Raw genomic sequence first — 19,894 nt, 5'->3', positions numbered from 1 at the left:
GGAAACATTTATTAGCCAAAATATGTCAAACATACAAGGAATTTGTCTTGGCGGTTAGTGCGCGACAGTAGACAGACAAGACAACAGTGCACAGGTAATAAAATAAAGTGGAATGAAATGCTAATGCAATGGGTTAGTAGAATAAGGCTAAGGCTATGGGTTAGTATAAAACAAGGGAATAAAGTTAAAAAAATTTAAATATTAAAAAGTTAAAAAGAAAAATATTAAGCATAAAGTGCACTAACGAACAAGTAACAGACAAGAGACAAAGTGACAAGTGACAAAGTGATGAATTGCAGTTAAAGCTGCACCCTCTCTGCAGAGCGGATGACACGCTGCAGCCTGCCCTTGTCCTTGGCTGTGGCTGCAGCGTACCAGACGGTGATGGAGGAGCAGAGGATGGACTCGATGATGGCCGTGTAGAAGTGGACCATCATCGTCTTTGGCAGGTTGAGTTTCTTCAGCTGCCTCAGGAAGAACAACCTCTGCTGAGCCTTCTTGGTGATGGAGCTGATGTTCAGCTCCCACTTGAGGTACTGGGTGATGATGGAGCCCAGGAAACGGAAGGAATCCACAATAGTGACGGGGGAGTCACACAGGGTGATGGGGGAGGGTGGGGCTCTGTTCCGCCGGAAATCCACAACCATCTCCACTGTCTTTAGAGCGTTAAGCTCCAGGTTGTTCTGGCTGCACCACGACACCAGATGGTCAGACTCCCACCTGTAGGCGGACTCGTCCCCACCAGAGATTAGTCCAATGAGGGTGGTGTCATCCGCAAACTTCAGGAGCTTCACGGACTGATGACTGGAGGTGCAGCTGTTGGTGTACAGGGAGAAGAGCAGAGGGGAGAGAACGCAGCCTTGGGGGGAACCGGTGCTGATGGTCCGAGAGGCTGAGACATGTTTCCCCAACTTCACGTGCTGCTTCCTGTCAGACAGGAAGTCTGTGATCCACTTGCAGGTGGAGTCGGGCACGTGCAGCTGGGAGAGTTTGTCCTGCAGCAGAGAAGGGATGATAGTGTTGAAAGCAGAGCTGAAGTCCACAAACAGGATCCTGGCGTAGGTTCCTGGGGAGTCCAGATGCTGGAGGATGTAGTGGAGGGCCATGTTGACAGCGTCGTCCACAGACCTGTTGGCTCTGTAGGCGAACTGCAGGGGGTCCAGGAGGGGGTCGGTGAGGGACTTCAGGTGGGTCAGGACTAGCCGTTCAAAAGACTTCATGACTACAGAGGTCAGGGCGACGGGCCTGTAGTCATTGAGTCCTGTGATCCTGGGCTTCTTGGGGACAGGGATGATGGTGGAGGCCTTGAAGCAGGCTGGTACGTGGGATGTCTCCAGGGAGGTGTTGAAGATGTCAGTGAACACCGGAGACAGCTGGTCAGCACAATGCTTCAGGGAGTGAGGGGAAACGGAGTCCGGACCGGCTGCCTTACGGGGATTTAGTCTTCTAAAGAGCCGGTTAACGTCTCTCTCCAGAATAGAGAGGGTCGTTGCTGGTGGGGGAGGGGAAGGTGATATAGTTGAAGAGGCGTGAGCACCTGATGGGCTGGGGGAGGGAGGGGAGGGGGACTGCAGCAGGTTGGTGGAGCTGTGGGGGATGGGATCAGGACATTGTCTTTCAAATCTGCAGTAGAACTCATTGAGCTCGTCTGCCAGGCGGAGGTCATTCATGGAGTGGGGGTTTTTTGGCTTGTAGTTAGTGAGGTGTTTGAGGCCTCTCCAAACCGAAGCAGAGTCACTTGCTGAGAACTGTTGGAGTTTCTCAGAGTACAGACGTTTAGCATCTCTCACCGCCTTGCTAAACTTGTATTTTGCCTCTGTGTACAAGTCTTTGTCCCCACTCCTAAATGCCTGATCCTTCTGCAGGCGTAGTGTTCTGAGTTCCGCTGTGAACCAGGGTTTGTCGTTGTTGTAACTCACCCTGGTGCATGATGGTACACAGCTGTCCTCACAGAAGCCGATGTAGGAAGTTACAGCCTCTGTGAACTCATCCAGACTGTCAGTAGCAGTCCTGAAAACATCCCAGTCTGTGCAGTCAAAGCACGCCCGAAGATCCTCCAGCGCCTCACTGGTCCACTTCTTGAATTCCCTCACCACAGGTTTGCAGAGCTTTAGTTTCTGCCTGTATGCAGGAATCAGCTGGAGCGCGGAGTCCGGTATCGATCCGCAGAGCCACGTCTCTACACGAGGATGTAGAGAAGTGTCTGTCTCTCCTCATCAGCAGCTGAATTTCGTCCAGTTTGTTGCACAGTGAGCGCACGTTGGAGAGAAAGATGCCTGGCAGCGGAGTGCGAGAACCACGCCTGCGGAGTCTCACCAGCGAGCCGGCCCGTTTTCCTCTCCTACGGCGTCTCACCGCGTGACGAAAGGTGAGCGCACCTTTGACTAGAATGTCCAGTAATTCCACGGAAGAAAGCAGGAAAGTTGGAAGTAACTCCGCTGGAGTTGTTCCACGGATGTTCAAGAGCTCATCTCTGGTGAAAGAGCTCCGGGAATCGCAGCAGCAAACGTAATTAACAACAAAAACAACAAAAAACGAAGCGCACCGAAGCACCGAGGCGGCCATCAACGGCGCCATCTTGGATCTCACTTAAGCATGTGGGTGTGTGTGCGGCTCCCTGATGAGTTTTTGAGGGCACCTAGATGAAGGTGTGTACTTCACCTATACTATGACTAATAGTATTAAAGCTGATAATACTAGTACTACAACTAACTACTACTACTAGTTTTTCTACTGCTATTGATACTAAAACGACTATTACTTCTGCTAGTACTAGTACTACAAGTATAACTAATACTATTACTACAAAAAATACATTCATTTCAGTTTCTGCCTTTTCTATATTTTCAAAAGCTTTTTAAATTCATTTCAGCTTCTCCCATTTCTGTATTTTCAATAATTCTTTAAAATAGCTTTTCTGATGTCTGTATTAAGAGCAATGTTTTAATATTAATTTCTGTATTTTTTTAAATTCATTTCAGCTTTTCTCATTTCTGCATTTTCAGCAAATCTATTAATTCCCTTCAGCTTCACCCATTTCTGTATAATCAGCAATTTTTTCAAATTCCTTTCAGCATTCTAATGTATTTTCTGCAGGAAATGCATTTTCTAGTTATGTGTATGATTGCATCTATCCTTACTGCGTATAACGTATCTTTGGGAGAATGGTGACAATCTCCGGGGTTACCATAACTCACATGATGCAAAGGCATACTATCTTTAGACTACGTCGTAGACGTCAGAGCTTCTCCTTTTTCGACATTTCCATAAGGATGAAATGGAATGAAAGTTAAGTATGTAACTATGGTTCTAGGAATCCTGGATGACCGCCAGAGTTCTTAGTCACTCGGAATCCCATGAACTTGCAAAAGATTCCGTAGGACTGATCTCAGGATGACACCGGTACTTATACATGACGGGAGGTCATCTGAGGTCACAGGTGACTTTGTTGGTATGAAGACTCGACCTACGCATTGCGAGACAGAAGGTAATCCAGCGTGAAGCACTGCGTTTTCAGAGAGACAAGGACACACAGACGCAAGAGCCCCTTTCGTGTCCCTTGCGTGCCTTTTCACCCCTCTTTGCGTCCTTGCGACCTTGCTTCCTTGCGTCCTTGCGTGCGTCGACCCACTTTTCTAGACTAGCGTCAAAAGCTACGCAAGCCTCTCGCAGCCCGCAAGGTTGTGATTGGTCTGCTAACTGCATCCTTTCCAGAGTCTCACATTTCCAGTATCATAGCACAATACATCATTATTAAAACAAAGATTTTTTTATGAGCGAATGAATGAGATTTTGTCAGAACAAATCAATAAATATGACCACTTCTACAACCCATCATTGGCGGACTATAAGGATGCACAGATGGCCTTCGATTCATGGAGGGAGATCTCCGCAAACGTCGGTTTGACCTGATCACACCGGATCACAACTGGAGAATCAAGATCATTTGGAACCCTCGACGGGACTTTCAACCCTCTGCTGCATTCCGCCAGCGACAAATCAGGTTTTCTGTGCCTTAAAATGAAATATTTATATATGAATATATTTAAATATGATTATGAGATATGTACGCCTGCTGCATCTAATATAAAAAATATAAAATAAGACAGCATATATTCCGTATTATCCGCACTAAGGCACACTTAAAAGCCTCTAATTTTCTCAAAAAATGACGTCAGATATGGAGCTTGTTTCAGGGGGCATCGGAGAAACAAAGCTGTTGTTCTTGCCGAGCACTTCATGAGATTAAAGAGCGAGAGACGGTGCCCCTTTCTTTACAGTAGCTGAACCATCTTAATGGGGAAAATAAGATATTCTAAAGGCTGGCGAATGCTTCTGCGTCTGCGTCGTTGCGTCGACGCACTCGTTTCAATTCATGGTTCAAAAAGTCTTGCGTGTGTTGCAGAGCAATTCACCTCCAGAACAACGGGTGGAGTAACGTCGAAGACAACCTAGAGAGTCACGTCTTTGTGTGGGAAAGTTATTGTTTTTAAAAAATGTATTTATCATAGACCGTGCATCGCCAATGCTGCTTTTCATTGCGGACACATTGGTCCTGTATTTTCCTCCACAACTTTGTGCACCTCGACCGGCAAACCGACGTTTGCGGAGATCTCTCTCCATGAATCAGAGGCCATCCTATGGCGGCAAATCACTGTCAAAATTCGAGAGCGCAAATCAGGTTGATGCGCGCGCGTAAATCAAACATCCGCGAGCAAGAGTCCGTCTTGCGCGAGATATTTGCTCTCTCGCGAAACGTGAACTTCCTCGCTCGCGAAGTGATCATATTTATGGATTTCTTCCGACAAGTTCTTCAATCTGATCCGTTCTCTCGTAAACATTCTTCGTTTTAACAATGGCGGTATTGTGCTATGAACCTCGCAGCATCGATCGGACCCTGAAAGCACCGTCTCCACCAAACCAACGTGGAAAACAAGTTATTCCAAAAGGGGCCCTTGGCAGGCGGCGTGGCTGGAGAGCAGCCAAGATTTAAGGCGTGTGTAAGCTATTGTTGCACAGGTGTTCCGGTGTGGGGGCTTTTGTTGTGATGGGGAGATGGGACGAGAGGAAGTTGAGGTGGTGTTCAACTGGGGGTGTGGTGAAAAGGGTGATAAAAATAAAGTTGCGGGCGGTTCGGCGCAGAACTGGAGCTCCGGGTTGTTTCTTTTGTTATCGACACAAAGTATAGGCGCATCCGGGACCACTCTACGCGCTACATGTGGATGGCGAGGGGGCGGCAGGAGGGGACGCACCTCGCAGCATCGAACGGACCCTGAAAGCACAGTCTCCAACTCGGGGGGATCGGAGATCCCGACATGATGCATGGGTGACTGGGAGATCGGACGTTTTTTTTACCACTAGTCAAGGCGCACAGTGAGTTCAGGAAGCAAATGCATATACAGTTGTGTATTATAAAGTGTAAAAACAAATAAACGTAAACTCCACCCAAAGAAACAAAAGACCTGGAATCTCTTTTAGCGAGTAAGGAACATGATCTTCTCCTGCACCCTGCCGAGGCTTACAAAAGTCTGTCACTACACAAATAAAAACCTGATCACAACTGGAGAATCAAGATCATTTGGAACCCTTGACGGGACTTTCAAACCTCTGCTGCATTGCGCCAGCGACAAATCAGGTTTTCTGTGCCTTAAAAACAAAATATACGATAAAAGCCTTCATACAAACCTGTGTTATCTAACAAATTGTTAGACAATCCGCTCTCTTTCTGCGTAAAAGAAACAAACCACTGGTGCACCAGTGGCCCTTTGACACAATTGTTTATTGATCCCAAGGACAAATGGCCACTACAATCACCTTCATCATACAACGACATGTGACACGTCAGGTTGAGACACGGTAAAAAAATAATTTGCTTCCCATCCACACACATACACACTTGTCCCCATCACCAAGCACTCACCCATATGCATCCTTACATCAACATGCACATGGGCCCCGTGCCTCTGTTCAATAGCAGATCCACACATACAAACCCACCTAGTGTTTGGACACATGTCATGAGCCCAAATGATCTGTCCGTTCATTCAAAATGATATGAAAGACTTTATAAGCGAGTGGGCTACAAATCGAGGCACTTCTCTCCGGCCCTTCTGCTGGTTTTGGGAACTACTTTTCACCTGGTTGACAATCTTCCAGGTGAAGCCTGAGCACCCCCTGACTATGCAGCTGCAACAAGAATTCAAACTCAACCGGCATGGCATGGACTCTTTTGTTAACTAGTGCGTCATCGTAGTAGTGGTTAGTCAGCGCATGGAGTCTTTGGGGGTGATTACCAAAGGGCCAGAACCCATAAAGATGCACATCGGTACAATGTTCCAGCGCCAAGCTCGCCATCATCAGGCCGGTGCTGGCACGTGCTGCTTTTAGGCCTCTGGAGCGCCAGAAGAGGCCCAAACTCTCCAGGTACTCGGGGTTGAAGAAGACAGGCCGGGTGGGGCTTTTAAAGTCCTCAATGCTGTACACGGCCCGCAGGGACAAAGGCGTGTTGGAGCCGTAGGAGAATGCGGGAAGGAGCAGCAAAGAGCTGCCATAGCTACGCAGACTTTCCACAAACGGACGCCGACGCTGTTGCAGAGACCCGTATCTGTAAAATGAACAGCAGATGTGAAGCACCATGACAAAAAGGAGACGTTTTAAGGGGCAGAGATTTGTCCTGTCACTCACTTGTTACGGAGGATGCTTGGATTTGCTGTCACGAGGTCAGTCTTAATCCCCACATCATTCTCATAGCCGTTGTCCAAGGGAGGTAGGTTACACCTGAACAAGCCACAAAGAAGATGTCAGGGTTGTTATTTCTTGCTTATTTCTAAAGAGATGAGTTTAATTCTGTTTAAATGTCCTTTTTCTAACCTCATAACAAACTCTGCTGAATCAATCATCTTTCCACAGCTGCTGTTGGACAGGATCCCACCGTTCCCAACAACGGAACATGTTCCCCATATTTTGTTTGAAAATGGATGCTCCTGGAATTATTAATGAAGAGAATTATTAATAATAATATTTAAAAGCATGGAATGGTCATACAGTGACGTGATGGTCACTTCCGGAGACTGAACAAGAATGATTGTGAAAGACATTGAACGTGCCACAAAGTGTGGCTCAGTCCTGTATTTCACATTCTGACTCTTTAACTCTGAATCGTTATTACTCAGACGTGTTCATTCTCTCATTTAACAAGTCATTTCTGCCATCTTAGGAATGTTGCTCTCCAACCTCTGGAACCGACAACCTGAAACTATCATTTGTGTCTGAATTGGCCCCCATGACGCATGTTAAGCATGAAAAACCTGTTGAAATTGCTTAACTTAACTTAACTTATGTTTGTGTCACGTGTTTTCTTCGCTCATTGTATTATATATATGGTTGCCATCATCCTTACTGCGCAATGATAACGTACCTTTGGGAAGGTGCTGAAAATCTCCGGGGTCACCTGGAGGGTGCGTGTCTTTTCTCCATCATACACAATCTTTGCTCCCAGTGGGGTGTTGTACTGGGTGATGAATGCACTGTCAAAACCATGGCACTTTCTGCTCAGCTGAGATCTGTGGAACCAGAGACATTGTTGAATAACATACAGGAAACTCTGAGGGAATATTCATAGTTTACTAATGTCCTTTTCTCTTACCTGAATTTTAGGTAATCGTCCACCTGCTTAATCCAGGTTTTATTGTAACGCTCTCTTACTTTGTCGATGACATGCCTGTGACACACACACACACACACACACACACACACACATTGTAATCCTTGTTGCGGTGACATGTCTTGATACAATGAAGGTTTAAAAACAACGTTAGTGACTGTGTTTGCTCTGACCTGCAGCCTTTACAAAGTTCAGAAGGCGGAGGGGCTCTTTTCTTTTGAAAAGACAGCTGTCGAGTTTCCACGTTACTGTGGCACAAACAAGAAGAACAAGGGACAAGAGAGTCAAATGCTGATCTCAGGGATAAAAATTAAGCATTCAGATATAGGTGATCTTCATTCTTCGTATTTTAATGTCTTATGTTATATTGAAAAAAAGTGGCTCACATGAAGTCCTGCTGACTGAAGTGATACATGTTAATTTATCAGCAAATCGTATCGGCCACACTGATGTTATTCTACTTTGCATTTAGGACGTTTTTAGCAAACGTTCTAAACGGTTTTAGATGATTTGATGGTGTTAAACTGAAGCTAAACTTCTTGCCGTTCGAGCTAGATGCTGTTTTTATTATAAAAGTGAGCCTTTGCTTGTACCAGAGTCGGTTAAAGGACGGTGAGCTAGTGTTGCGCAAGCGCTTCCCCCCCAGGTGAATCTCTATCATCATTGTAAACAACAATATTTTCGGGGATCTTCATTTGTTTTGGGGTCACCTTTGATGCTGTCAACACGTCTGGGACCCTAGTTATGGCCTCCACAATGAAATATCATGCTTCAAAATTCATATACTGTAGGTCCATAAAATAGTCGTTTTTTCGGCATAGCTGTCGCACTTTTTGCAACTTTTAGAGGCAAAAACAAAAAACTTTACAAAAAAACAAAATGTACTCGCTATTTGAGTTTCGTTCCCTCGTTTCTACGTTTTTGGATTGAGGCAAAAAAACAACAAAAAAATGGATGCCCCTTTCCGTAAGTATTTCCGTTCCATTTTTTGTATCACTTAAGGGTAAAATAGACTAACTAGACCAGGGGTCTCAAACTCAAATCAGCTGCGGGCCAGATGCAGCCCACTTCAACCGAACGTGGGCCAGACTAGCGTCCGAACGGCATGGTCACCAATAACACAACTTAACACTCACTTTCAAAAGCAGTCATTGAACCCCACCCTGGGGGATCGGTCCGAATGAGACTACAACACTAGTCCTCCTTTAACTCAGCGGGGGAGACCTAAGGTCATGTGGCCGTGGAATTCCTTTATAGCCAAACGTGAAGTTACGTGAATCGAAGCTGCGTAGTAATGAACGGAGACGCTCGTCAGTGACGTCAGATGCTTCATGTGTTGTTAGTGTGAGTCGTGGGGTTACAGTATAAAACTTGCGGGCCGCACTAACATTACACTTTCATATTAAGGATGGGGCCACAAAATATCGTCCCGAGGGCCGCAATTGGCCCGCGGGCCGCGAGTTTGAGACCCCTGAACTAGACGGATTGTGCACGGGGCATTTTGTCTCCACTTTTACACCTCCAACACAAGTCAAACAGCATGAGGAAAGTGCCGTGTGGTCGAGAAAATGCAGCTACACAGACTTACTTGTTGCCATTGTACCAGACGAGAGTGGTCAGCAGAATCCCCAAAAAGAAGAGAGCGATCCCCAAAGAGAAGAGTGACTTCAGGAGACGTCCCCTCATTCTCACCTCCTGCAAACATCACCTGCAGTGCTCCTCACCTTCCCTCTCGCTTTGTGCTCGATCAACACTCGTCATCTGCTTTCTGTCTGTCAGATTTTCTCCCCACTCTTCACCTTAACACAGTCTCTTTCCTCCTCCCTCCCTCCCTCCCTCCCTCCATGCATCTCTCTCTCTCTCTCTCTCTCTCGTTATTTGACTTTCGTTCTCTCGGCAAAAAACAACGAAAAAATGTCTGCCCCTTTCCGTAAGTATTTCCATTCCATTTTTTTTATCACTTAAGGGTCAAACAGACCATCGAGACGTACACAAATTGTGCACGGGGCATTTTGTCTCCACTTTTACACCTCCAACACAAGTCAAACAGCATGAGGAAAGTGCCGTGTGATCGAGAAAATGCAGCTACACAGACTTACGTGTTGCCCGTGTACCAGACGAGAGTGGTCAGCAGAATCCCCAAACAGAAGAGAGCGATCCCCAAAGAGAAGAGTGGCTTCAGGAGACGTCCCCTCATTCTCACCTCCTGATAACTTCACCTGCAGTGCTCCTCACCTTCCCTCTCGCCTTGTGCTCGATCAACACTCGTCATCTGCTTTCTGTCTGTCAGATTTCCTCCCCACTCTTCACCTTAACACAGTCTCTCTCCCCCCTCCCTCCATGCATCTATCTGTCTCTCTCTCTCTCTCTTTCTCTCCCCCTCTCAACAGTGTTAATCTTTTGCATCTCTGCTTTGTTCTTTTGCTTCTCTGCCCCTTCCTCACAATCTTCTTGTCTGTTAGCTTGGACTCAGTGTTTGGGTGAGTGAGACCGTAGTTTGTTCAAGACCTGGCAAATTTTTTAATGTTTAAGACCAACACTTGAATTTTCAGATTCACCTTGGTTTGTTCTTGTATTGATAATAACCTTTGACTTGAATTCTGCTCCCTTCAGCCTCACCTCCCTGCTTTCCCCTCCCTCCCTAACACTACAGGTTGAATAACTCTGGAGAGTGTTAATATCACTATCATTAGTGTGTGGGGGGATGGAGTCACGGAGCACCCTGTACTGGTCACCAGCCTGTCGCTGGGCTAATACCGAGACAAACAACCACACACATGGGCAATTTAGAGTTACTGTGACCCCCGCAGACAGAGAAGAACATGCAGACTCCACACAGAAAGGCATCTGGGCGGAGTCGAACCCAGGACCTTCTTGCTGTGAGGAGACAGCGCTACCTGCAGGCGTCAGTGCTACCCTGCAGCCTGTCACTAAATACAGTTATACGAATCAACACTACGGCAAATAACTCTGGTAAGTGTTGGTGTTACACATTACTGTGTTGACAATTTACTCCATTAATGTGAAAACAGCACTGATAGTGTAACGGAAAAGATTCGCTTACCCAGGACCTGACAGTCAACTTTGGGAACTCCGTACTAACGCCCACTTTGACCGCTAAGAACCTCGGCGTCACACTCGACAGCCAACTCTCCCTGACTCCCAACATCGCCGCGACAACGCGATCCTGTAGATACACGCTCTACAACATCAGGAGAATACGTCCCCTTCTCACTCAGAAGGCAGCGCAGGTACTGATTCAGGCTCTTGTCATCTCCCGCCTGGACTACTGCAACTCCCTCCTGGCTGGTCTCCCTGCCACCGCCATCCGACCTCTGCAGCTCATTCAGAATGCAGCAGCTCGACTGGTCTTCAACCTTCTGAAATTCTCCCACACTACTCCACTCCTCCGCTCTCTTCACTGGCTACCGGTGGCCGCCCGCATCCAGTTCAAAACATTGGTGCTCACGTACCATGCTGTGAATGGATCGGGTCCAGCTTACATCCAGGACATGGTCAAACCCTACATCCCAACCCGCACTCTCCGCTCTGCATCTGCAAAACTACTCGTCCCTCCCTCACTGAGAGCAAAACACTCGACTAGGTCTCGACTCTTCGCTGTCCTTGCGCCGAAATGGTGGAACGAGCTCTCTGAAGACATCAGGACCGCAGAGAGCCTTCAAATCTTCCGCCGCAAACTAAAGACACACCTCTTCAGACTCTACCTCGACTAAAGACTAACAAACTGTAGCACTTAAATTATACTTGTAACGTCACTCATCTATAGCAAATTGTAAATTGGCTTATTTGAGGAAATTGCACTTTCTTGTTTCTTGTTCTCCTGAGTTTGTACCCTATGGTTGAATGCACTTATTGTACGTCGCTTTGGATAAAAGCGTCAGCTAAATGACATGTAATGTAATGTAATGTAACATTCTAACTATCCAGTCACACTGCTCAGTGTCATTTTACTCAAGATGTGAAATGAATCATTTCATTTTTAAAATTCCGCTTATGAACTTTTCTGACTTGAGACGGAATGGTTCTAGAGAGAATCGAGAGAAATCGGTTAATTGGTTCATTTATAACCAAACAACGTCGTGGGATTTCACCGTCATTACCTGTTCGATGCTGCAGCCGTTTGATGCTCAGCACTAAGCAGAGGAGGAGGAGGGAGGGAGGGGGCTTGTGAGCATGGCGCCCCAAGAACAAATGCCCCATCAGATATCAAAACACATTTGGGAGAAATTGATGACAGAGAGAGTAGTTTTTATTCTTAACTATTGCTGAATGAAGAAAAAATTGTGCTCCAGCAGAAGGGGCACTTTTCTCACCCAGGGCAAAAGGGCAAGTGCATGAGCACCACTAGGGGTCTTATCTGTGCACGTGTCTGCGTCGGAGACTCGCGCGGCGAAGGGCTGAGCTCAAATCTCAATGCATTTTTGACTGAATTTATATGTAACTCATTGACTTTATCAGTGATTGGCTTCTTAGTGCTCGAGCCTAGCTGAGACATGCGGAGAGGACGTGCAGCAAAAGCATATATTGTGCGCAGATATCTTAATGTACAAATAGTATCGCGTATTAGGGGTGGGAATCTCTTGAAACAATTCGATTTGATTTTGATTCAGTGGTCAGCGATTCGATTCTATCGAATCTAAAACGATTATCAATTCTAAAACGATAAAGCAATTATTGATGCATCTTGATTTTTAAAACATTCGAGTCTCAAATCTGAGTTTCCTACTCAGAGGTTGCTAATCACTTCCTACTTTGTTTGATCCATCCATCCATCCATCCATTGTCAAACCACTTATCCTGCACACAGGGTCGCGGGGGGGCTGGAGTCCATCCCAGCCAACTTCGGGCGATAGACAGGGTACACCTTGGATTGGTCGCCAGCCAATCGCAGGGCTACACAGAGACATACAACCATTCACACTCACATTCACACACCTACGGGCAATTTAAAGTCCCCAATTAACCTGATCCCCAGAGCATGTCTTTGGACTGTGGGAGGAAGCCGGAGAACCCGGAGAGAACCCACGCAGACACGGGGAGAACATGCAGACTCCACACAGAAAGGCCCCTGGGCAGAATTGAACCCAGGACCTTCTTGCTGTGAGGCAACAGTGCTAACGACCACGCCACCGTGCCGCCCACACTTTGTTTGATAGTTAAAGAAAATCAACAGATGAATTACCTTCTCTAATTTTTTATAAGAGAAAAAAAATGCAATATTCAATGCAGCTTGCATTTCAACACAATATAGAAGTAGCCGATGTAAAAAATATTACACAGATTAATTTTTCTTTTAAATTATTAAAGAAAAAGCTGCTCTTAGTCAATGATAAGAATGTGACATAAAACACAAAATGCCCCTTTTATCATTTATTATAACAGCATATCCGTGAGACAGAAAAAAAGTTATGCTACTTTATGGCGCTTGCATTTCAACACATTCTAACATTACATTCAAAAGTAAACAGTGCTAAATTAAATCATGGCAGTGAACCATAGTAAAGGTGCTTAATTTCCAGTTAATAACTCGTATTTGAGAATAAAATAGCACGTCCCGTTATGAACCAATACGGGACGGGGCTTATCCCGTATTTTCCGAGTTGTCGTCAATGCAACATCCCATGCAAATAATCCCACCCGAATTCTGTGAAGACTCATCCTATTCTACCCCTGATTGGGTAATACTTCTTGTCTTGGAGGAGTGTCTGGAGAGGACTGGCGGAGGCAGCTCCAGAAGCGAAAGCGGATGCAAAAGTACCCACGAGAGTGGGAGGAATCACCAGGCAGCCACCCCCGTCGGCCGTGCCGTTTGATGATGAATAAATAAACAAACCAACGACTTCCGCACACAAAGACGTCACTCTCACGTCACTCTCACTCTCAGGGTTGTCTTCGACAAAATCCCGTTACCCGTTACTACCGACTCTGGCGGTGAATTGCTCTGCAACACACGCAAGAACCATGAATTGAAACGAGTGCATCGATGCAACAACGCAGACGCAGAAGCATGCGCCAGTCCTTAGAATAACTTATTTTCCCCGTTAAGATGGGTTCAGCATCTCGCCGTCGTAGACCGAGCTTTGGCATGTTTGGCAGAGCGCCTTGAGCGCCGTGTACAACCAGTATGGATCAACCGATTGATTTCATTGTCTATACAGACAATAACCCTTTGACCTTTACTGTCAACAGCCAAATGAAATGCCAAAGGGCATCGCTGGGTTACTCAGCTCGCAGAATTTTATTTCTCTATCAAGTACCGCCCAGGCAGATGCAATGCTGATGGCCTTTCAAGAATGCCTTTAGAAATAGACACGTTCATGCAGCAGTGCACAGAAGACATCAGCCAAAAAGCCATCAGTTCGTCTGTTGAGGGTGTGTCGATGCAGCAGATAACCCCCACTTGGGTCAGTATGATCAAGCTGGATACTCTGAGCCTGTTAAGTGATGCATCTTGGGGTCCTCCGCGTCAGCCTTTAACGGCAGAACAGATGCTAGAGAGTCAGGAAAGAGACCCTATCATAGGGCCAGCCTTGAGACTGAAAAGAACAAATCAGCACCCATCATCCAGATTGCTTACCTCAGAGCATTCGGATGTAAAGGTCCTTCTCTGTCAGTGGACTAAGTTGTATCTCAACCCAGCCGATGTGCTTTGCAGACAATCAGGAAATTGGCATCAGCAGGTCCTCCCTCAAGAGTATTGTGAGACTGTTTTTACAAAGCTGAACAGAGAAATGGGACATCCAGGTGTGGACAGTAGTGATGCGTCGTTCGTGAGCGATTTGTTCATTTTGAACGAATCCTTACAAGGACTCGAGAGTAACGAGTCCTCTCAAAAAAAGATTTGTTCATTTCCTCGTGGTTTCGTTATTTTGACTTTTTTGTACTTTACTTAGAGTTCAGCGTAATAGTTATGCCGTGATAATTGAATGCTAGTGTTGAAAATAAATGATCACTTCAAATCATCCAGACTGTCATTATTTTAATGCAGGAATTTATCTTAACACCCCCCCGAAATGAACGAATGACTCGAAAAAAGATTTGTTAATTTTACTGAACGAGATTCAAAGAACCGAGTCGGTAAAATGCTTTGTCAGCTTTGTTAAACTTTAGCGGGGGTAAAACTCCCTGTGGTGGCGGGCGTGGTTTTGGCTCAGCTGCAGGGGGGGACTGAGAAGGGAGTGGTTCAGGGAACGGTGCCGGGGGAGGCAATTGGCCTCAGCTGATGTGAATCAGCAATTAATATACTTCTGTTAAGTAGGAGAGATCCGGCGACAGCAGGGAGGCGAGTCGAGGAGGCTGGAGCCGGTGTTGTTGTTGTGTGTGCGCGTGTGTATGGAAACACAAATAAAAACCATTTACGATGGACCCGACTGCCTCGTGCCCGTCATTCCAGGACCCCCCCAGAGGACCAACTTGTTACACTCCCTTTGCTCTAAAAAATGCTCCGACTCCACCCAAGAAACGTCAAATGAAACCTAAGGGATTCTTGTTTGTGAAACTCCTCCCACGATGCATTTCCCGTTTGAATGATTCATTTATTATGAACAACCGACTCCCTAAAAGGCAACGACGGTTAGATAAAGTGGCACAAGACAAAAAGTCTGGAAACCACAGTCTTATTATAGAAAACCACTACAAAATTTAAAAATGAAATCTTGCTCCGAATAGTATTTAACTGCAGCTTTCGCATCGCGTCGAGGTCTGTATGATCACAAAATTCAGAGTTTACCCACCTCTAATTTTACCACTACAGCACTGCACAAAATACTACCAAAAGTAATACCGTGAAATAATTTTGAGGTTAATTAAAAACTACATTTTTACAGACACGCACATATAGTTACATATGAATATTGCTTTCACGTCAGACACCACGAAAGTCTCTAATAAAACCAGATACGGTCACTGGTGGCTTATGACAAAAAGTCGCCTGGAGGGTTTGGAAAGTCAATTTACCAAACAAAGAAGGAGCCTGCATCCACAATGTTGCATGTGTAACAGGTGGAACCAACCAGGAAAAAGTTACATTTAATATGTGATTTAATTTGAATTTAGAACAATTATTTCACATGACCATACTTTAAATGTAGACACCTGTCCTACTCACCGGTGAGTTTCTTCTACTGAGAGGGGCATATTAACCAGAACACAAAATACCAATGCCCCGTGCCGACACACACTTAACCTACTGTGGGTAACGACACTTATATATGCTTGAATGCGATAAACTCCAGATCAAGCTTAACACTCTAAACACACTAAATAAATGCAAAAAAACATACAATTAAATTGTTTGTAAACCCATAACCAAAATGTCATTGCATATGATAAACATATTCCACAGTTGAAGTTCACTGTTTTCACATTCAGTTCAAAATGGTCGAGCCACGGTCCTCCACGTGTATTGAACTGTTCCCAAAAACATTACCGTCCCGGACACGTTGCTGTTCGTTGACGACGTGGAGTCATGTGTGGCAGGGTATTACTCACAAACCACCGTCGGTCAGTGGCGGGGGAGAGGGGGGGGGGTGAGGGCAGGTGAGCTGCGGGCACGCCGAGGACTGTAGTGGCGAGACGGCGGACTGTCCTTGTTCGCTGGCGACGAACTAACAACGTAACCGAACTTTACGAGCTAGCGAGGACATTAGCCTCAGGGTACAACGAGCTACACTTTTTCAGGTCTAACGGATAATCTTCAGAGCTGGAGGCGTAGACTCCTCCTTCCTCCACTTGGCCGCTCCGACCGTCACTCCTCCGCGACACGAACACTAACACCAACAACCTAAACCTAAACTTGCAATCGACTAACTTCTTCTTAATCGCAGGTGCGCACCCCGGGCGCCGCCATCCTCTTCTCCGTCGTTCCTCGTCTTTTCCTTGTCCCGCCCCCTCCACTCTCTCCATTCGCCAGCGCACCAACTTTTCAGTCACTGATTGGCTGGACCTGTGGTCAAGTTCTGTGGTGCTATTGGGTGTGGAACTTAGGATTGATGTCCCAAAGTAATTGCAAGGGCTGCATATAAATAAATATGTCCACACTCTGGGTGTACCCCTACATTCCCGCCTTTCAAACCCTGCCACATCATAGACCTTCCTACAAATTGGGCTCCCTTAGAAGTCCAAAGAGACCATGCTCTCTTTTTCATCATTTTTTTTTTTTTTTACCCATCAATAACAGAGGTAGACATGTACCTTACAGCATACAAACTCAACTTCAATATCACACACATTACATGAAATCAATACACACAAACAAAATGGAACACTCATTTGGGTACAAAATCTTTAAACCTGCTAGGGAGCTGACCTCTGGTGCTTCTGTGGGGCCTGACAGGCCTCTGACTAGCCTCACTGTCATCCCCAGATCTGTCTGCCTCATCCGACTGTGCGCCCCCATGCGTGCTTCCCTCCCCAGTGCTTGGAATCCCACCATGTTCGCTCTGCATACTCCCAACTTCCTCCCCATCAGTGTCAGCGGTGTCGTCTTGAGAGCTCTGGAGGGGATATGTATTGCATCTCTTCCAAAAAGCAAATAGAACGGAGAGTAACCTGTAGATGAATGAATGTGGCTATTGTATGCCATCACCAATTCCGGCAAGTGCTCTTTCCAGTTCCTCTTCTTGTTAGCTGGGAGAGACCGCAGCATGTCGTGCATAGTGCGATTGAATCTTTCGCACTGGCCGTTTCCCTGCGGGTGGTAGGGCGTTGTTCTGCTTTTGGCAATGCCATATACATGACATAACTCTTTTATCACGCCGGCCTCGAAATTGCGACCTTGGTCGCTGTGCAGTCGGGCGGGACACCCATAGCAGGCAAACCAGTGTTTGACTAAAGCGGCGGCTGTGGTCCGAGCCGACTGGTCTTTGGTGGGCACGGCCACAGTAAATCGCGTGAATCGCGTGGATCTCTTCTTCGGGAATACATCTTTGGCTAGAATGCACCTTTTGCACTTCTGCACCCATACCTGGACGTCCTTGGACATTGAAGCCCAATAGTACCCCCTCTTCAACTTGGCCAAAGTGCCCTTCACACTAAAGTGACCACCATGGTCATGGTGAGATTCATAAATGGGGTGCTGTAGCGGCTTGGGCACCATCAGCTGACAGATGTTCACTCCGTCACGTGGGTCTTGCAAGTCTCTGACCAGAACCCCCTGTTGGATTCTCAAACGTTCCCACTGTCCACACACTTTCCGCTGTGACAGGCTCATGTCTCGCGACTGTTTCTTGTTAGGCCTCATACCCATCTTCACAGCCTCCACTATGGGTCCCAGATCCTGGTCCTTCATTTGGAGTTCTCGAATCTCGTCCCAACTATAACCACAAACTCTGGTTCCTGGGGTGGCCTGCACAACCTGGACCTGTCCTGCTTCCTTAGACTGGTCTTTATGTGCAGGCCACAAGCTGGCTCTCACTTCATCTTCCCTGATCACCAGGAAGTCTTTACCAGTGTCTTCGGTCTCTGGTTCGATAGTCACAGGTAGGCGGGATAGCACATCAGCATTCTGGTTAGACTTCCCTGGCTTATAGTGGACCTCGAAGTTGAATTCCGCTAACTGGGCCACCCACCTTTGTTCAACGGCCCCGAGGTTAGCGGTCTCCAAATGCCGGAGCGGGTTATGGTCCGTGACCACTGTGAATTTTGCATACATTAGCAAGTCGCGGAAATTCTCTGTGACGGCCCATTTCAGCGCGAGGAGCTCTAATTTAAATGCGCTGTAATTTTTATCATTCCGCTCCGAGCCCCTTAGGCCCCGACTTGCGTATGCGATCACACGCTCAACGCCATCCTGACGTTGGCTTAGCACGGCTCCAAGCCCCTGGCGACTTCCATCGGTTGTTACTATAAACGGAATCCGGTAGTCGGGGTAAGCAAGCACGGGGGGAGCCGTCAAGCAAGCTCTAAGCTTATCAAAAGCTATTTGACATGCTTCACTCCATGAAAAAGACTGGTGCTGCGCTCCCGTCCCCTTTTTTAAAGGTGCCCATCAGGACGTGTAAGGGCCTAGCCACCTGTGCAAACTGAGGGACGAAGCGGCGGTAATAGGACATGAACCCTACCACCTGTCTCACATCTCTAGCAGAACTGGGAGAGGGCCAATTCTCCAGGACGCTGACCTTCTCCATGTCCACTTGGACCCCTGCTGCGGACACAACGTGCCCAAGGAACTTAACCTCTTGCCTAAGGAGGAAACACTTCTTCGGATTCAACTTGAGGCCATGGTCCCGAAGACGACTAAACACTAAATCCAACCACTCCAGGTGGCTGGAGAAGTCCTTGGAAAATACCAACACATCGTCCAAGTAGACAAGCAGAACATCGAATGCTAAATCACCCAGGACTGATTCCATGAGCTTGCTGGGGCATTGCACAGCCCAAATGGCATACGTGTCCACTGGAACAGTCCGAACGGCGTCGTCACTGCCGTCTTCTCCTGGTCTTTCTCCTCAACAGCTACCTGGAAATACCCTGAAGTAAGATCTAGCGAAGAAAATAAGCGTGCCTGGCCCAAAGCATCCAGAGATTCTTCCATCCTAGGGAGTGGATATGCATCTCTATGGGTCACACTATTTAACTTCCTATAGTCACAGCAGAACCGGACCGTCCCGTCCTTTTTCATAACGATGACTGCTGGTGAAGCCCATGGGCTGCAACTCTCTTTCAAGATGCCTTGAGCTACAAGGTCTTGCACATGGCGCTTAACCTCTTGGAACACATGAGGTGGAATTCTGCGGTGTCGTTGTTTAATGGGATGGGCGTCACCCGTTGGGACTCTGTGTTCTACTGTGGTAGTGTACCCATAATCTCCATCCCCTTGGGAGAACACGTCACGATGTTTCTGGAGAAGCTGGTTCAGTTCGCGAATTTCAGAGGGGGAGAGCCCTTGTACGTTAGCCTGGACGGGAACAGCCAGCCAGCCAGGGCGTCCTCTCCCGCAAGCAACCGCACCCTCTAAGGCTTGGACATAAACTTCTCCGTTGGTTTCTTCAAACGTCAGAATGTCCTTGGGGAGTACCTTCTGTGGCTTACTCAACGCTGCTACTCTTGACCGGGGGGGAAGCCTCACAGGTTTGTCTCGTGTGTTGAGCAGCCTAACTGACACTTTTCCGTCTACTGCATGAGTCAGCACGTTGGCAACTAACAGTCCATGAAGCATGCTACCGGTTGGCGAACCCTCAACTAGTACCTGACAGTGCATTTTTGGAGGGA

General features: G+C 46.9%; 1 protein-coding gene across 3 annotated transcripts; it reads right to left on the bottom strand.

Annotated features, from left to right (window-relative positions):
• Positions 1-5,760: 5,760 nt before the first annotated feature.
• On the bottom strand, positions 5,761-9,995 carry LOC120827992 (alpha-2,8-sialyltransferase 8E). 3 transcript variants are annotated; one of them, XM_040191247.2, is made up of 8 exons: positions 9,799-9,994; positions 9,252-9,275; positions 7,837-7,911; positions 7,646-7,720; positions 7,418-7,562; positions 6,871-6,983; positions 6,685-6,777; positions 5,761-6,604 (listed from the first exon to the last, which is right to left on the bottom strand). In XM_040191247.2, exons 1-8 carry the CDS (start codon positions 9,858-9,860, stop codon positions 6,127-6,129), a joined length of 1,065 nt encoding a protein of 354 aa, XP_040047181.2. In that variant the 5' UTR covers positions 9,861-9,994; the 3' UTR covers positions 5,761-6,126. The 3 variants fall into 3 exon arrangements, with proteins under 3 accessions (XP_040047181.2, XP_040047180.2, XP_040047179.2); XM_040191246.2 differs by lacking the exon at positions 9,252-9,275 and having other exon boundaries at positions 9,763-9,995; XM_040191245.2 differs by lacking the exon at positions 9,799-9,994 and having other exon boundaries at positions 9,252-9,468.
• Positions 9,996-19,894: the final 9,899 nt, after the last annotated feature.

The sequence above is a fragment of the Gasterosteus aculeatus genome, chromosome 11 (genome assembly GCF_964276395.1).
Source record: "Gasterosteus aculeatus chromosome 11, fGasAcu3.hap1.1, whole genome shotgun sequence".
In the NCBI taxonomy this organism is placed as follows: Eukaryota; Metazoa; Chordata; class Actinopteri; order Perciformes; family Gasterosteidae; genus Gasterosteus; species Gasterosteus aculeatus.
Note: the sequence above shows the minus strand (reverse complement) of the source record. Positions and strands in the feature narration are given on the sequence as shown.

Coding starts and splice junctions, on each gene's coding strand:
- LOC120827992 (XM_040191246.2), bottom strand. CDS start 9,860: ATGAGGGGACGTCTCCTGAAGCCACTCTTCTCTTTGGGGATCGCTCTC. Junction 7,563..7,645: donor GACGATTACCTAAAATTCAG/GTAAGAGAAAAG, acceptor CTGGTTCCACAG/ATCTCAGCTGAGCAGAAAGT. Junction 6,605..6,684: donor CCAAGCATCCTCCGTAACAA/GTGAGTGACAGG, acceptor TTCATTTTACAG/ATACGGGTCTCTGCAACAGC.